We start from the raw sequence: 18,821 nt of genomic DNA, 5'->3' as shown, positions 1-18,821 counted from the left end.
GGCATGCTAAAGCTGCTATTTGGTGAACAGAAACAATAAACAGACCCTTTTTATGAACATTTGGCCAACTGAATACAAGATCAGATTGTTATAACTTTATCAAAGTCCTGAAATAAGAGCACAAGTCACACACACACACACACACACACACATATATATATATGGTTTCTCCACCTAAGACAGTGTAACAGAGCTCTCTGTATAATGAAAACATCTGTGATGGAGGAGGTCAGTGTTGACTATTCAGCATGTTGGAGGAGTAGTGTTGACTATTGGTCAGTGTGGACTATTCAGCATGTTGGAGGAGTTGACTATTGGTCAGTGTGGACTATTCAGCATGTCCTGATGGAGAGAGTAGTGTTGACTATTGGTCAGTGTTGACTGTTCAGCATGTTGGAGGAGTTGGCTATTGGTCAGTGTGGACTGTTCAGCATGTCCTGATGGAGAGAGTAGTGTTGACTATTGGTCAGTGTGGACTATTCAGCATGTTGGAGGAGTTGACTATTGGTCGGTGTTGACTATTCAGCATGTTGGAGGAGTTGGCTATTGGTCAGTGTGGACTGTTCAGCATGTCCTGATGGAGAGAGTAGTGTTGACTATTGGTCAGTGTGGACTATTCAGCATGTCCTGATGGAGAGAGTAGTGTTGGCTATTGGTCAGTGTGGACTATTCAGCATGTCCTGATGGAGAGAGTAGTGTTGGCTATTGGTCAGTGTGGACTATTCAGCATGTCCTGATGGAGAGAGTAGTGTTGGCTATTGGTCAGTGTGGACTATTCAGCATGTCCTGATGGAGAGAGTGGTGTTGGCTATTGGTCAGTGTGGACTGTTCAGCATGTCCTGATGGAGAGAGTAGTGTTGGCTATTGGTCAGTGTGGACTGTTCAGCATGTCCTGATGGAGAGAGTAGTGTTGGCTATTGGTCAGTGTGGACTATTCAGCATGTCCTGATGGAGAGAGTAGTGTTGACTATTGGTCAGTGTGGACTATTCAGCATGTCCTGATGGAGAGAGTAGTGTTGGCTATTGGTCAGTGTGGACTATTCAGCATGTCCTGATGGAGAGAGTAGTGTTGACTATTGGTCAGTGTGGACTGTTCAGCATGTCCTGATGGAGAGAGTAGTGTTGGCTATTGGTCAGTGTGGACTATTCAGCATGTCCTGATGGAGAGAGTAGTGTTGGCTATTGGTCAGTGTGGACTATTCAGCATGTCCTGATGGAGAGAGTAGTGTTGACTATTGGTCAGTGTGGACTGTTCAGCATGTCCTGATGGAGAGAGTAGTGTTGGCTATTGGTCAGTGTGGACTATTCAGCATGTCCTGATGGAGAGAGTAGTGTTGGCTATTGGTCAGTGTGGACTATTCAGCATGTCCTGATGGAGAGAGTAGTGTTGGCTATTGGTCAGTGTGGACTATTCAGCATGTCCTGATGGAGAGAGTAGTGTTGGCTATTGGTCAGTGTGGACTATTCAGCATGTCCTGATGGAGAGAGTAGTGTTGGCTATTGGTCAGTGTGGACTATTCAGCATGTCCTGATGGAGAGAGTAGTGTTGACTATTGGTCAGTGTGGACTATTCAGCATGTCCTGATGGAGAGAGTAGTGTTGGCTATTGGTCAGTGTGGACTATTCAGCATGTCCTGATGGAGAGAGTAGTGTTGACTATTGGTCAGTGTGGACTGTTCAGCATGTCCTGATGGAGAGAGTAGTGTTGGCTATTGGTCAGTGTGGACTGTTCAGCATGTCCTGATGGAGAGAGTAGTGTTGGCTATTGGTCAGTGTGGACTATTCAGCATGTCCTGATGGAGAGAGTAGTGTTGACTATTGGTCAGTGTGGACTGTTCAGCATGTCCTGATGGAGAGAGTAGTGTTGACTATTGGTCAGTGTGGACTATTCAGCATGTCCTGATGGAGAGAGTAGTGTTGGCTATTGGTCAGTGTGGACTATTCAGCATGTCCTGATGGAGAGAGTAGTGTTGGCTATTGGTCAGTGTGGACTATTCAGCATGTCCTGATGGAGAGAGTAGTGTTGACTATTGGTCAGTGTGGACTATTCAGCATGTCCTGATGGAGAGAGTAGTGTTGGCTATTGGTCAGTGTGGACTATTCAGCATGTCCTGATGGAGAGAGTAGTGTTGACTATTGGTCAGTGTGGACTGTTCAGCATGTCCTGATGGAGAGAGTAGTGTTGGCTATTGGTCAGTGTGGACTATTCAGCATGTCCTGATGGAGAGAGTAGTGTTGACTATTGGTCAGTGTGGACTATTCAGCATGTCCTGATGGAGAGAGTAGTGTTGGCTATTGGTCAGTGTGGACTATTCAGCATGTCCTGATGGAGAGAGTAGTGTTGGCTATTGGTCAGTGTGGACTGTTCAGCATGTCCTGATGGAGAGAGTAGTGTTGGCTATTGGTCAGTGTGGACTATTCAGCATATCCTGATGGAGAGAGTAGTGTTGGCTATTGGTCAGTGTGGACTATTCAGCATGTCCTGATGGAGAGAGTAGTGTTGGCTATTGGTCAGTGTGGACTATTCAGCATGTCCTGATGGAGAGAGTAGTGTTGGCTATTGGTCAGTGTGGACTATTCAGCATGTCCTGATGGAGAGAGTAGTGTTGACTATTGGTCAGTGTGGACTATTCAGCATGTCCTGATGGAGAGAGTAGTGTTGGCTATTGGTCAGTGTGGACTATTCAGCATGTCCTGATGGAGAGAGTAGTGTTGACTATTGGTCAGTGTGGACTGTTCAGCATGTCCTGATGGAGAGAGTAGTGTTGGCTATTGGTCAGTGTGGACTATTCAGCATGTCCTGATGGAGAGAGTAGTGTTGGCTATTGGTCAGTGTGGACTATTCAGCATGTCCTGATGGAGAGAGTAGTGTACTGTGTCTCTAACTGAGTCTGGGCTGAATATAAACACAACCGCATTCAGAGCTTGGATTCTGAAGGTCAAACACAACTTATGACGACCCTGTTTCTTTTATTATAGACAAAAGGTCCTGTTTTTTTTCTTTTAATACATGTTTTTATTCGTTCTCTCTTCATTTCATTTTTTTCCTCCCATTAATTTCTGATGATAATTTTGAGCTCTGAAACCAGTGTGGCAGTGTGTCAATGCCCTACAGTTTTTTCTGCTTCCAACATATTACATGGAGAACATTAAGGAAGTGTTTTATGGCTAAAATAAAACCACAAAGTTGTATTTTTTTTTTCACCATCCAACACTTTAAGCTAGTCTAACAGCTTTTGCCTTTATCTGGCATAAAAGAAATATTCTATTTCCTGAGTTTGACCACAATATTTACGATGCTTGTTAGATCTTACCTCCAAGTGATGGTTCTAAAACTACAGAATCAATCAAATAAAATCTAAGTGCACATTTGTCACTACATAAGCACAAGATTGAACAGAAGATTGAACAGGTGTGTATTTCAACACTTTAACCATGACTCAAACGCTTACTTTCACTTGAAACTATGAGTGATACCTTTCCGTGTAAAGCAACATGCATTGTCTTAGAGTTTGTAATTTGTTTTTTTTTTTAAATCCAAAACCAGAGACAATGGGCATGAATTGGACGATAACTTTTTTTCTTTACTTAGGAGCTCAGTGAATGGAGAATATTTTCCCATTTTTTCCAACATGGGGATTGAATATCTTTTCATTTTCCAAACAAGGGGAATTTCTTCTCATTTTCCAAACACTACCTGGTAGGAGCTGAGGCTGTAGCAGCACACAGAGAACCAATCAAAGTTTAACAAAGTTTTGCACAGGGGATCAGATCAAGGAAATGAACTGGCAACCTTTTGGTTGCCAGATTCATCTCTATTCTGCCCTGTTCAATTTTTCTCCAACAGGAATGTAACCAAAAGCTGAAGAAAACCCTGAGACAAAATCCAGTTCAATCTCTTCCAAGTTTATTATCAACTTAATAGATATATATATATATATATTTCCTATACACACAAAAATACTATTTACAATTTGGTCAAAACCTTTTGATCATGGAATTTGGTCCACATCTATGGCACGCATATGCAATAGTCTGTCGAGATTCACAAATAGTCACAATATAGAAGTACATTTTCCGTGACGAGATCTAACATACCACGGTTAGAATTCAAATATGTAGCAATATCATTTTTAAACAATTCGATTCATATATTTCCTATTCACTTTTAATAAAGTAGGTGTAGTCACATTGAGTCTGAGCACTGTTGTTATTATCTGCCTCTAGGACAAATCTGTTCCACACAAACACAGATAAACGCCAGATATATGAACAGCTACTGGGGAATAAGACACCACACCAAGGCTGTATCATCATCAGTACAATATTCTCTATTGATCTAATTAGTTTTCATCCTCCATAAGGACTCCAAGAATTAAGAGTTAAGACTATAATATGTAACGTCTATAATAAAAGAGTCTTATATCAAGGTCTTGTTTTAATATATGAGGATTTATATATCATATATGTATATTTATGTTTCAACACCAGCACAGAAACAAATATGTCAGACAACTCTAGGAATACAGCAGGTTACAGCACAGAAAAGAAAGCAAGCACGTATTCACCAAAAAAAAGAGAGGACAGAGCGAGCGGAAGAGAGAGAGAGGGAGGCAGAAAGAGGGAGAGGTGTGTTAAGTTTGAAGGACAGGAGGCCAGTGTGTGGAGGACATGATCACTGAGGAAGAGCTTTGAGAATGGCATTCACCTCCTCTGCCACTGCAGTCAGAGCAAACTCAAACTGCTCCTGTAGAGAGAGAGAGAGAGAGAGAGAGAGAGGGAGAGAGAGAGAGAGAGAGAAAGAGAGAGAGAGAGAGAGAGGGGGAGGGAGGGAGGGAGGGAGAAAGAGGGGAGAGAGTGGAGAGAGAGAGAGAGAAATAGATGGGTCAGTGGTTTTGACTGCATTCAGAATCTCCTTTCCAACTTTATTTGAAAAAAAAAAAGGTTAAAAAAAAGGGATTGTCCACAAGTGTGACTGCACGTGTGTGTTTATATGCCTGCACTCACTGTCGGTATATGTGCTCAGCAACTGTGTGTGAGTGTGTGTGTGTCTATTTGTGTGTGTATGTCTGTGTCTGTGTGTGAGTGTGTGACTCAGGGCTGCGTGGTTTTGGCGGTGACTCAGTGTCGGTCTGTCTCCTGGGGCTGTCCTGCACAGATCGATGGCTGTCTGAAGAGTAAAGCCCTCTCAGAAAAAGAGGAAAAAAAAAACACACAAAAAACCACATTGTTTGAAATTCCAGCCCTCGCCTCTAGCCGCGGGCATCAAAATAAAAACTCACTGAGGTGGGCGAGAGGGAGAGTGAGCTTTGAAACACAGGGAAAAAAAAAACATAAAAAAAGCTAAAACATGGATAAACTCCTACCAGAATTTGGATTTAGTCGTTCTAACCGGTCAAACTGAGTGGCACCGTTGTGTTTTTATGAGAATGCCATTTTAGTCTTCTTCAGAAAACCCACACATTACTGGAAATTGAACAAGATTCAAATGAAAATTGGTGGAGTTTAAATATTATGTGTAATCCACCTACTCCTCACTCTCACTCTATTCAGTAAATATCATGGACACTGCAGTTCAAAATCTCTCCACAAGAGGGTGATCAAATATTGACACCTAAGAAGCGCTTCACCCTTTTTTTTTTACAGTAAAATATTTGTGTATCTCTTATATGAATTAGCTGGAATTTTAGTTACGCTATTGGGCATGTATTGAATGAGTTGAGAGAGCTAAGATGTGTGATATTGCTTAGAAAGCCCTGGCACAGACAGCCTGTGACAGGAGATACACAAAGATTTCACAAAGCTCCAAACGACAAAAAAAAAAAAAAATTAAGTCATACTGAATTGACAAACAATTATTTATATATATATATATATATATATATATATATATATATATATATATATATATAAACGTAGCTGCATATTAAGGCATCTGAAGGCAGCAAACCGAAACTCAACAAAACAAAGTAGTTACATTTAAAATGCTGCTAAAACAAATCAGCACTTCTTTCTCTCTCCCTCTCTTTTCATTTGAATTGCTTTTAGCTTACACGAAAGTGCAAATTAACTTAATGAAAAACCCATATATTTCCATTTAAAAACGTACACAAAACAAACAAACAAACAAACAAATAAACTGTAATAAAATCATACAGGGTTGTGTCTCATTAGCGACTGACACGCACATCAATAAAACACCCGATCAGTCCGCGGTCGTCTCTGCACCACAAAAACCCCCCCCAAAAAACACACCCTCCAGTCAGAGACACGCGAAATGGCGTGGAGGTGCTGGCAACTAATTCCACCTGAGGAGTTGGGTTTGTAATTGACATTTTAGTGCCATGCTTTTAAATGAGTGAGAGTGCTGGACTGCTTGTTTGGGTGTCACCGCAGCGCCCCCCCCCCCCCCTTCCCAGCGTGTTTTCCTTAAAACCATCAAAACCCAAATACGCCCAGAGCTCCACTTTCTCCCCCCGCTAATCAGACATCCCACATTTGTCACGCGTCTGGATAAATGAATTAGATACTCAGGAGAAAAAAGAAGTAAGGGAGAGAGAGAGAGAGAGAGGGAGAGAGAGAGAGAACGAGAGAGAGAGAAAGAGATAGAAAGAGAGAACGAGAGAGGGAGAGAGAGAGAGAGAGAGAAAGAGAGAGAGAGAGAGAGAGAGAAAGAGAGCGAGAGAGAGACAGAGAGAGAAAGAGAGAGAGAGAAAGAGGTAGAAAGAGATAGAAAGAGAGAAAGAGAGAGAGAGAGAGAGAGAGAGAGAGAGAAGGAGAGAGAGAGAGAGAGAGAAAGAAAGAAAGAGAGAGGGAGGGAGAGAGAGAGAGAGAGAGTGTTGGGAGGTAAAATCTTAAAAACATGGAGACACAACAGGAGGGGCTCTTAGCGAACAAGATTATCAATAAAATTTTCCATTTTTTTTTTCGTGCTGCTGAGACATCGTCTGGAACATGAAAAATAAAAAATATATAAAACCTACTTCTCTCTCTGCAATGCACAATGTATGTAACCTGAAGGAGCGATCAATTTCCTTTTACGTGTCGTATTGACTGCGGGGTTTTTTAAATTACAAATTGATCTCATATTCTTAATTAGGCCAGTGTGACTGTGTTAATGCCATGCAGGGTGCTTGGGAGGCCAAGGGGGGTGGGGTTCCTATCACTCCATCATGACCTTACTTTATAAACCAACGTCCCTAAGGTTTTTACAGGCCTAAGGTTGAGCTTTGGTTAAAGATTGCGTGTGTGCGCACACTTGCCTATATTACCTGTAAAAATACTTTGATACTTTTATCAGAAACATGTCCATTTAAAAAGAAAACCTGTATGTTATTTCATTTAGTATGGATAGGGAGAGCATTCCCCATGTATCCTAAAAAAAACCCAACCAAAAAACAAAACAAGTTTTCAGACAGAATGCACTTCATAAATCTTATCCTTACACACTATTGATAACTAAAATAAATGGAAAAAAAAAGAAAAAATTGAAAATGACATTTGAACTGAAACCCTGATATTTGCAGCTCTAGCCCTTGGATTATTATTTCACTGTGAATTGCGGCGCTGATTCCAGCACTAACACATCTGATGTGACTAATGAACAGACTCAGTGGCTGAGTCCAGTCAGGTGCGCTGCCAAAATGAAATGTAACAGGTCCTTTATCTCCGCGGGACTGAAATTAGGAAACACCCATGTTCACGTCTTCCAAAAAAAAAACACCTGTTACCATTTGTCCAAAGCTCTCCCTTTGTCGAGCTGCAAAAAAAAAAAAAAAAAGAAAAAGAAAAAGACAAAAAAACCCATCCCCTTCTTCCTCCTTTTCTGAAAGATGTTGAGACCCTTATGTGGAGTACCTCCCCCCCCCCACCCCTTATACCCATAATGCAGTGCGGTGGGTTGTTCAGAGGCTCCTTACCTTGGTCTGTACCATTCCAGCTCTCTGGTCTCGCAAATGCTCCAGGGTAGCAGCAATATCAATCTCTTTAGCACCTGCAACATGGAGCGGAGTTGGACAGAGTTCAAAGCCGCGGCTGTAATCCTACATGCATCTGCCAATCTACCCCCCCCCCCGCCTTTTTTCTCTCTCTCTCTCTCTCTCTCTCTCCTTCTCTCGGTGGCCTGAGTTCCCTTTGGAGGCGCTGAATGTGATTACACTCACCCCCTCCTCTCTTCTCCTCTCCTCTCGTCTCCTCTCCTCTCCCCTCCTCTCTTCTCCTCTCCTCTCCCCACCCCTGAGCTGCCAGGAGCATGCAGGCCTGCCTTGGTGGCCAATTTTCAGCATGATGTAACCAAGACTCACAGACTCTTTCACTAAGGACACTCTTATCTAAAAACCAGGTCACAAACGGCTTATACCTATGTAGTATATGATTTATTACACTGTAATTAAGGCTTACTGTGACACAGTAAGAAACAAAATACACTATAGTAAAGGTTATTAATGGCAGCCTTCATGTCGAGTTCAGAATATTTTCGAGACAAACTGGAGGTGCAGTTCATGTTACAATGTGAGGATCTTCAGAAAATCACCATCTAAGCGCCGGTTGTCTATCAAGTCAACCCCCTAATACTAGTCGATACCATCAGGATGACTTGAAGACCGAAGCAAAAACAGAGTTTATGTCTAAATACGTCTAACAATCTTCGGGAGCAAATGGTGATTTTTTTTTTTTTTTTAATCGAACACAAACAAACCTCACAATTCCAACCCTTCCATTCACTGTGGCTCGTAGGCATTAGAGTTATTGTGTAGGGGCTGCTGAATTGGCTGAATATTCTACACACAGAACAGAGTGAGCGAAGACTGGAGGCAGAAAAGGGGGAAAAAAAAAACTCCTTTCACCTTTAGCTTGAATGACTTTAACTACTGGACCATTGTTGGGTTTTCTTATAAATGAGGAGAAAGCATATCAAGGGCTCATTCCGCATTCACTCTTTCTCCCAAATAAAAGAGAACCTCCTTCTCCCTCAGAGATGTGGAGAGAGGGAGAGAGAGGGAGAGAGAGAAGGAGAAAAATAAAGTGGGAATCCTTATAGACGCGTTTGAAAGAGCCTGAGTGCAGCTGGGTTCCCTCCTCAAAAAGTGCTCTAACACTTTCATGTTTTAAGAAGTGTGGGATCCCTAAGTTTAGGGGAGAGACAGAAAGAGAGAGAAAGAGGGACAGAGAGAATGACAGAGAGAGAGCGAGAGAGAGAGAGAGAGAGAGAGAAGGGAAAAAGCATTCTCTAACAAGAAAGGGCTTTGGAAATAAAACAGCGTTCTAGGGTAATTTACAATTCATTCCTAGAGATGATGGTTAAAAAAAGGGAGAGAAAACGTGAAGGCTGTTGGGGAGGGAGTGGGCTGGGCTGTGGGTAAAGAAATGAGGAAGAGGAGGAGAATAAGGAAAATAAGGAAAAAGGAGGCAAACTTGATGTCCGCAGCTTTGATCAAGCTAGTGAACATTGGAGGCAGTAACCTGGACTGCATGTACCCCCACCCCCCACCCCCACCCTCTTTCCTGGGGTGCAGACAAAAGAGGGGAAGACGAGGGAATGGAGAAGGCCAGGGACCCAGGCCCCTGACAGCCTGGGAAAGGGGCCCCGCAGTGGGGGACACCCTGGCCTCCATGTGCCCTTTGATCTCTCATTTTGAAGAGAGCCACGGCTGCGGTGGTTGGGGGGGTCACAGGAGACCACTGACCATACAGAGAGAGAGAGAGAGAGGTGGGGGGCAACTGCATGGCTGACCTACTCGAATGGAGGGGGGGGGGTGAGAATGGAGAGAGTAAGGAGGAGAGGAGGAGATTGGGAGGCCTGAGGTAAGCTGGGTTTTTTTAGAGAGTGTGATGGTGGTGGGTGGTAGTGGTGATGGTGGGGGGGGGGTATTCTCTATCTGTCTGGCTGGTTACACATGAGCTCCTTCACTTTGATTTCATTGCGACTGTGGCTCTGAGAACTCTGTGGACACTCTGTGTCATACGATGGTCACAGCGCCGCACACACAAAAAGACAACCTCACCCATTTCAGTTCACCGCCACTTGCCCAAAAACGCTTCAGAACACCTCTGAATATATCAACAAATATTCCCAGAAGGTCCAAAAATGGAATAAAAACATGCATATGAAATGGACACACTGAAAATTCATGGGCCTATCTTTCTTTCAGCTGGATAGAATTTTTTTATTTTCGCCCCTGTGCGGCCATGTCTCTCCTTTCTCTGCTCTTCCTCCGTCTCCTCTCTCTCTCTCTTTCTCTCTCATCCTCCAGTTTTCACTCAGACACCCCAATCACTCTCTAATGCATTGCGAGACCTTCTGCTAGAAATCGAGGCTTTGCGAGGTTGTCATGACAACGCCTCCACACAAGCGAGAAAAGCCTATCAACTCCTACCTTTAGCCATCTTATTGAGGACCATGTCAATCAAAATGTATGTTCCACTCCTCCCTGCGCCGTCACTGCAAACAATGAGAGAGAGAGAGAGAGTGAGAGAGAAAGAAAGAGAGAGAGAGAGAGAGTGAGAGAGAAAGAAAGAGAGAGAGAGAGAGTGAGAGAAAGAGAGAGAGAGAGAGAGAGAGTGAGAGAGAGAGAGTGAGAGAAAGAGAGAGAGAGAGAGAGAGTGAGAGAAAGAGAGAGAGAGAGAGAGAGAGAGAGAGAAAGAAAGAGAGAGAGAGAGAGAGTGAGAGAAAGAAAGAGAGAGAGAGAGAGTGAGAGAAAGAGAGAGAGAGAGAGAGAGAGTGAGAGAGAGAGAGTGAGAGAAAGAGAGAGAGAGAGAGAGAGAGAGTGAGAGAAAGAGAGAGAGAGAGAGAGAGAGTGAGAGAAAGAAAGAGAGAGAGAGAGAGAGTGAGAGAAAGAAAGAGAGAGAGAGAGAGTGAGAGAAAGAGAGAGAGAGAGAGAGAGAGTGAGAGAGAGTGAGAGAAAGAAAGAGAGAGAGAGAGAGTGAGAGAAAGAGAGAGAGAGAGACTCATTAGTACTTCAGAAAGAGGAAAGAAAAAAAAAAGATGCAAAGCTCTTTTGGTATAGCAGAAAGGAGTGTGTTTTGTAAATGAAAACAAATTGCTCTTTTCTTGATTGCACCTTGGCGTTAGTGTTTGCCTTTTCATCACCCATGTGTCTACACAATAATCCTTTTCAAGTCAGCATGCACCACACTGCTCAAATATGGAGAGAAAAAAAAACTAAAAAAAAAAAAAGAAAGAAAAAGAAGAAAAAAAACCAAAAGCCTTTGGATGGAATAAGATTTTTTTTTTCTAAATACAAGTTCTCAAACATAAAAATGGCCCTGAAGGGAATAACAATGCTTGTAATGACAGACAAAAGAAGAGAGTGCCCACTGCGTCCAGTGAAAAGGTTTCACTACACAGTGGGCTGTCAATGAAGCCGTTATGGAGAATTTTCATTTCCACTACGCTGACTTGTAACAACATTTCCTTTTTTTATTAAGAACCCCCCCCCCCCCCAAAAAAAAAAGATTTATATAATTTCATCTTTGGACATGTGTAAAATGACCAGTGTGCTTTAGGACAAAAGACATGTCTACTGTCTTTGTGCGTAATTGCATTTGTTTGTCTGTGTGTGTGTGTGTGTGTGTGTGTGTGTGTGTGTCTAATGGATGAGGAGGGGCAGCTGACAGAAAGTACATTAGAGAAAACAAGCGTTCTGGCGTCTCCCCAGGACTGGAAAAGCAACACATTTTAATTCTTGTGAGCCCTTTGGCCACGGGGGAAAATTCTGGAATCTACACACTTACGGGGGCGATGGCACGTAGCGCTCGTCTTAACTGCAAACTGTCTGTAAGTTAATTACAAACCGCAGACACTTCTCCGATAAAAGGCAAAGTAATCAAAGGCAACAGGGTCCAGCCCAGAGCCTTAATGCTAGTCTTTACATTCACGCAGATTCATGTAGGAAAACGCGGCTGAATGTGGTCGGAATCTACGTGCCTCCGAAACAGATGGCTCTTATGCTTTTTCACATTTAAATCCAGCGCAGTCAGGTGGAATGTTCCGGAAACATATTCTTAACGTTGCAATACGATAGAGAGAAATGGATGACTTTCTTCTTTTTTTTTTTTTTGAATCATAATACCCATATAAAATGACTTTAAAGTAGGACTGCTTTTATTTATTTATTTATTTACTTATACCTTTATATTATTATGTGTGACAGATATCTCTCTGTTTCTTGTCTTTCTCCTAGCAGAGGATGAGATAATTAATGGAGGGTGACATGGGGTTAACGTAAACAAGGAATTATGAACGACTGTCCACGAAACAGTCAGCGAGACACAGAGAAACCATGGCAACATGAGGAACTGGTGTAAACAAACAGAATTATATCTGTTGCTCAGAACTGTGTCTTGTTGCTCATTTCTCTTAACTGCAGACTCTATGTGTCATACTTGAAGCTCCTATGCTTGACTCCTCATGTGAAATCCTTTTTTTTTTTTTTTTTTTTTTGCTCTACTGGAGATGTTTCCGTTGTGAAAATAATACATGAGTGGTGTTACTTATCAAAAATCATTAGGATTGTCTTTCACCTTTCATACACAGGATAACATGGACTCGCTAACACACAGTAAATTAGATATTTAAAAAAATTTGGAGCTGCACATGAGTGCAACTCCATCCCGGTGGGATTTTAAACAAAACATTATAAACTGAATATATTACAAACACTCAATCCACTCCACTTGGGGCCTAATTTAAAGCATAACCAAACTTATTCGAGGGCTGCTATTCTTATTCCAATGTGCGTGTTTAGCGAAGCGTGCGTATGAAAAATGCGAGATATGTTGGACACCTGACGGTCGGATAGCGAGACGTTAGCGAGGGAAGAAAAAAACCCCCAACAAAAACCGGGGTCTGGGGGGTCAGATGATCTCTGCCCTTTCTTACGAAGGTCCACAATGCATTGTTCCAAAGGGCTGGCCAGTCTTACTGACTCATCCTATTCAGGAAGGGCTGGAGGGTATTAATCAAAAGGCTTCAATCACTTCACACAGGCATTCCATCTGCCTTCATAGACTCCCACATTCAGCCTATTGTCAAAACCAGCCCACCGAGAACCAGCGGTACGGTCTTCAGATGAAAGTTTGAAAACGTGAAAACGCCGACACGCACACACAAAATATGTGTCCCATCTCAAGTGTGAAACACTGGGGTGTCTATGCTTGAAGTGTAGTGAAATACATCCGCTTATTAAAACCAGTTTGGCTGGAGAATAAATGTGTGTGTGTGCGTGTGTGTGTGTGTGTGCGTGTAATGACTGGACAGGATTTGCAACAGTAAATGGTAAGACTGCTATCGTGGCATTGTCTAATATTTCTTTATTCTGTTTGATACGTACCTGCAGTGGACAATAATGGGACAGGAGCGTCCCCGGTAGCACTTGTTAACCTTTCTGTAATGAAACAGACAAAAAGAAGAGCCATGAATACTGTATGTAATACAACATGAATGAAACCCACACACTCACTGGAGATGTTTGCCAAGAGCATCTCTAAAGAGAAGACTCCGCCACAGCTGTTGTCCAATGCCATCAAACTGTTTTTTTGTTTTTTTTTCTACCAGTCTACACAAATTGGTTTTCTTTGAGGCCTCTAAGACTTAGGTTGACTATGTTCCTCCAACATATACTCTGAGGCAAAGATTTAAAGATTTCAACATGTGCAAAACCAGTCACTGGTTCAGACATATTTAGGAGGGGGGAATTCATTGTCTGCTTTTCATGGATTAGCTGCTGATATTATGTTTGATGTTTGAACCAGTAAGTCTCCCAAACTCATTTAGTCTTGTATTTCTTAAAATTTTTGGTCTCATTGAAAGATATATATATATATAGATAGATAGATAGATAGATAGATAGATAGATAGATAGATATACATAAACAACATTTAAGATAAACTGTTATGTGTTGAAAATTAAAAGTCCAAGAGTGAAACAGCAAACAGCTGAAAATGAAAAAAAAAAAAAAATCACAACATCCTCATCCTCCATTTAAATTCTGTGTCAATCAAAATCATTAAAAAAAAAAGTTCATGTTATGCAATTATAACAAATGACAGCCTTTTTTGAGCTTCCATATTGTGACAGACCATTAGTTGAATGACGGATGTGGTGGTGATATGTCGTGATCCGAAACACATTAACCTTGCACAATTATCAATGTTACACGCCACCGCAAACGTTTGAAGGCCAACACTCCTTTTACATACGTGGTGCGTTACCATGGAAACACAACCAACTCCATTGATTCTACTTTTTTTTTTTTTTTGTCATTTTCTGAGTTGTAAAGATTTTTTTTCCTGTTCAATCTGTTTATGCTCTCCGCTACTTTCTTAATACCTCAAGGTTGATTACGTCTGTTCCATTCTTTCAAAAGGCAGGAATTAAGGGATAAGGAACAAAAAAAAAATTATACCGTAAAACTTAAAAAAAAAATTAAAAGAAAAAAAAAAAAGAATGCTTACGTCAACAGCAACAAAATTCAACACATATTTGTCCATTTTTGAGAATGTCAGAGAACTGCTTAAAAATTTCAAAACAACAACCATCCTTCAAAAACATAAGAAAAATTTAAAAATCTTTACAAAGAAAGGAAGAAAAGAAGAAGAAGAAAAAGGAGAAATAAAAAGTGACCTCTGCAGCCTTGATTTGATGCAAAAGAATTTGAGAATGACATGGGCTGAGGATACAAACCAGGTGAGAACACTGGTGAGCAGAAGGTGAAGAGATAAATCATCATGCGTGGAAAAAGATGGGGGGAAAAAGGTTGTTAGAGGAAAAGAGAAAGAAAGAGAGAAAGAAAGAGGGAGGCAAGGAAGAGCAAGGGCCTGGCAGAAAAGACACAGTCTCCAATGATCACTTTTGTGACTATGCAACTGGGCTCATATTACTAGCTGCAACATCACAAAAATGACACTGGCAACCGCTAAAGAGCTGGCCGACCGAAAAACAAAACCCAGGGTATTACAATTGTAAATCAAAAAACTGTGTGTGTCTGTGTGTGTGTGCATGTGTATAGAAAAAACTTCAATTCAAACATGCTAGCAAGAGAGCAGCGAGCTTCAACAGAGACAGTGAACGGACCGGTGCGGAGATTCCTGTGATTTAGTGATTAATATAAGTGTGAGCAGAATATTTAAAACAGGTGCAAAAACAGCCAGAAAACAGACGTAGGAGTTCAGCTTTTCTGATCACGACTGAAGGCTATTCTAGAACCTTTTACTTCAGTTTGCAGCGCATAGAGTTGGCTATAAGTTCTACATTGAATTAAGGGAGTTTCCCACAGATTAGCATGACGTGTTGCGCTGTGACTAGCTTACTAAACTGCCAAGAGGCTAATTCATATCCCGCATGTTCTTACTGGGAATGAGACTTTCCATTTCAACTCTTCTCCACACTCTTTAGCTTATCAAAACATGAGTTTTTAAAAAATCTTTCCCAAAAAGACAAAAGAAATCTCCCCCAACGAGAAGAAATCTAACATTATGCGAACAGCAGGAAAAATAGGTGATATTTAAGCGTTCAATGGCATTGGAGAGCTTTGGAGAGTGCAGAATCGAACAGGCCAATGAAGGTATATATATATATATTCTCATTTACAGGGATAGTTCAATTCCTCAGCCTTGTACCCTGGGGTGTCATTGCAACTTCTTCAGCAAAGCTCACATCAGGCGAAAAACGGCTCAATTTTACACAGTCAACAGCTTTTCCTTCAACCAAGTTTTATTGTTGGACGTTTTCAAATTTAATTGGCTGTCTGAATTAAGAGTGGTGATAGGATGTTTGCTGTTTATTTCCGCTGATCTAAGTCTGGTGTGAGATGTGCAATCAAGGGTATCTAACAAGCAGAGATGACGTTGCTTTCTGAGAGCTTAAATCATTCACCAAGGTGAAAGTGGAAGAAAAAAAAGGAAGAAAAAAAGAAAAACAAGGGCTTCGGGGAAAAGAACCAAAGGTCAAATCAAGGACGAAGAAATCTACATGTAAATTCTTCCCATGCCCCTATTATCAGATTTGCGCGTAAGCAATAATTAACTTAGACCTGAAATAGATGTTGTTAGGATCAAAAGAGACGTCGTAAATATCTCCATGCTCCACAGCAGTCTGGTACTCTACCTGCGGAAGTCCAGTAGAGTTCTGGCAGATTCTGGAATGCTCTGGTCCATCCAGGACAGGAAGTGGAACTGCGTGACCGTGCGAGTCTCGTTGGTCTGAACGTTCTTTAGGTAGAAACTGCGAACCAAGAAGTCCTCGCACCAGATGTGCTCGGAGACTAAGTTCACCTGCGGAGATGTGGGAACGGAATCAATCACGGCGCTGAGACGACTTTCACCCAGAGGGGCCTAAAGCCCGCGCTCAGATCAAAACAAGAAATTTAATGGATTCTGAGGAACACCTGGTCACCATGAGCCAATGCATCTCAGAACAGTTCCAGAAAGATCCTCTGTACTCCCAGAGAAAAAAAATTTATTTAAAAAAAATTAAAAAGTACCTTCGTTAAAAAAGATAAATAAATAAAGAACAGCCAAATGACACTTGAGTCTGTTCACTGGATGACCAGTTATCTTGGAATTTATTGCAAATTAATCTGAGATGTTTAAGCACTAACCACCAACTAATCCAGATGAGATATGAATTTCTGCCTGGGGTTGAGTTACCCTTCCTGTCCCCTTTGGTGTATTACCTCGTAGATGTGGTACAGGTTGGAGCCTTCATCTGGCCAGTACTGGTGACACTGCTTGGTCCCGTTCTCCGCTAGTGGTGTTAGCATGACGATCACCACGCATCCGCTTTCCCAAACCATCTACACACAGTGGAAAACACACACACACACACACACACACACACACACACACACACACACACACACAATTAGTCACTGTTAGAGGAGTTAAGAACAAAACAAACAGTGTGTCATAAGTCACTGGAAATGACCAGTTTTGACAGTTCATGCACACTAAGTTCTCATGTCTCAAAACCGCACTAGACCAACGCTTTGGTCTACTTTTTAGGAATGATTTTTTATAATTACTAATCTGAACATAATGACATACTTCCCAACAATTATTTTACATAAACCTTAATCATTTACATACAATGTGTCATTTGTCAACTTCTCATATAGTTATGCACTGGTGACATGCTCTTCCAAGCTGTAGCTGTCTATAGTCTTAATGACAGCAACCCATACTGTAAAGTCCACTCATTAACACTGGAGTACTGACTGACATACTGACATGAGCTGTAAAAATGTAAGTCTGGCACATCTTATTATGGAAACCTACGTAAACCTTATTTTGTTTATTTATTTATTTAATGTTAAATGGCTTGTATTTCAAATGTAACATGTCTAGTCACTCATTTATCACATAACCAAGCACAGATTGAACCAGCGTCTATGGATTCTAGGTGGATGCAACTGAAAGATGCCTTGACTGTACTGGGCCGAATCTGGTCAAGTCCTTTTGTTGGCTGTAATTGGTTGGTTCATGTTTTTTGGCAAAGCCCCCCCCTCCCCCTTAATTGCAGGTGAGGCCTAAATCCCCCCCACCCCCTCACCTCAACACCCTCCCCTCTAGCCCCACCCCCCCTTCCATGAGCCACCGAAGCTCCTCGGACCCACTCCATTTCCCATAATCACACTTTCCGGTGTCCTTGGAAGATGGAAAGGCCCAGTGCTGCCATTAGGAAAATGAGGGGAAAAACACTGACTTTTATGGGAGCAATAAAAACACAATGGTCCTGACCATAAACTAATCACACTTGTGTGTCTGCCCTCCCTGCAGACTCGTTACAGGAGACACGCGGTGACATCACGCCACGATAAAAACATCCCGAAAAGCGACATTAAACGGAACACGTTAGGTTTTTTAATCATATACAACGTTGGAGATGTCGACGGTGAAAATAAAAAGTTGATGGATTCATTATAACGTTACGAGGAAATGAATTTTATATGAAATAGCTTTGATTTATTTATTTATTTTTAAGTACTTTGGTCGTTTTATGTTTCCTCGAAAAGGGGTGAGTACCTGCTAGTACCTCCATCAACTGAGCCTGCCTTAAGGTCTACTGTGTGTTGTATCTAGGAACAAAGAGATTCCTCTCTGTATTTTAGTGCGTAAATTTTGATGAAAGTTGTATCACATGACATGTTTGATGTAGTTTACAGAACTTTAATCTGCTCTAAACCACAATGACTGTAACACCTGAAGGTTCAGTAAAACGAATAAATAAACAAATAAACAAAAAGAGGGTGAAAACAAAATTCATAGCTTGGAAAAAAAAAGCAGCAGAACAACAACAACAAAAAAAACCCCTTACCAACTAATCAGTGAATGACTGAATGATGCTGCATATGAAACCCTTACCAACTAATCAGTGAATGAATGAATGATGCTGCATATGAAAGAACATTCAGAGTTTGTATTGCTCTGTCCTGCATGGCTGTGCGTGGAAACAAATATTCACGGTGTTTGGGGGGTTTGGGGGTTGGGGGGCGGGGTCAGAATTAGAGGTTGCTATCTTGATTGACAGCAGTTACAGACACCGCAGCAAGTGCATTCACACGACTTCCTCATCCTGAGGGCAGGGATTGACAGGATACATGCCAGCCAGAGCAGTGACTGCGACAGTCTTGTGTGTGTGTGTGTGTGTGTGAGAGAGAGAGAGAGAGAGAGTTAGAATGTACAGAGAGTGTAGAGGATTAGCACAGGCCTTTGGGAAGGAAGCAGGGCCCCAATTGGGATTAAATTCAGGAGAAATCTGAAGTGTTGCCCCCCCCCCCCTTTCCAAAACCCCCATTTCGCTTCACCTCATTTGCCACAGTTT

General features: G+C 41.8%; 1 protein-coding gene across 1 annotated transcript in view; it reads right to left on the bottom strand.

Annotated features, from left to right (window-relative positions):
- Positions 1-4,675: 4,675 nt before the first annotated feature.
- ptprn2 (protein tyrosine phosphatase receptor type N2) overlaps positions 4,676-18,821 on the bottom strand; it is a 136,368-nt gene continuing 122,222 nt past the window's right edge. The window contains exons 17-22 of the mRNA XM_030779149.1: positions 16,675-16,794; positions 16,107-16,273; positions 13,332-13,385; positions 10,377-10,441; positions 7,920-7,993; positions 4,676-4,747 (exon numbers count right to left, since the gene is read on the bottom strand). Of these exons, the coding sequence (XP_030635009.1) occupies positions 4,676-4,747; positions 7,920-7,993; positions 10,377-10,441; positions 13,332-13,385; positions 16,107-16,273; positions 16,675-16,794 (552 nt within the window). The remainder of the gene's footprint in view (positions 4,748-7,919; positions 7,994-10,376; positions 10,442-13,331; positions 13,386-16,106; positions 16,274-16,674; positions 16,795-18,821) is intronic.

Source organism: Chanos chanos, chromosome 7 (genome assembly GCF_902362185.1).
Source record: "Chanos chanos chromosome 7, fChaCha1.1, whole genome shotgun sequence".
NCBI lineage: Eukaryota > Metazoa > Chordata > Actinopteri > Gonorynchiformes > Chanidae > Chanos > Chanos chanos.
The sequence above is the reverse complement of the archived record's forward strand: the minus strand, read 5'-3'. Positions and strand labels throughout refer to the sequence as shown.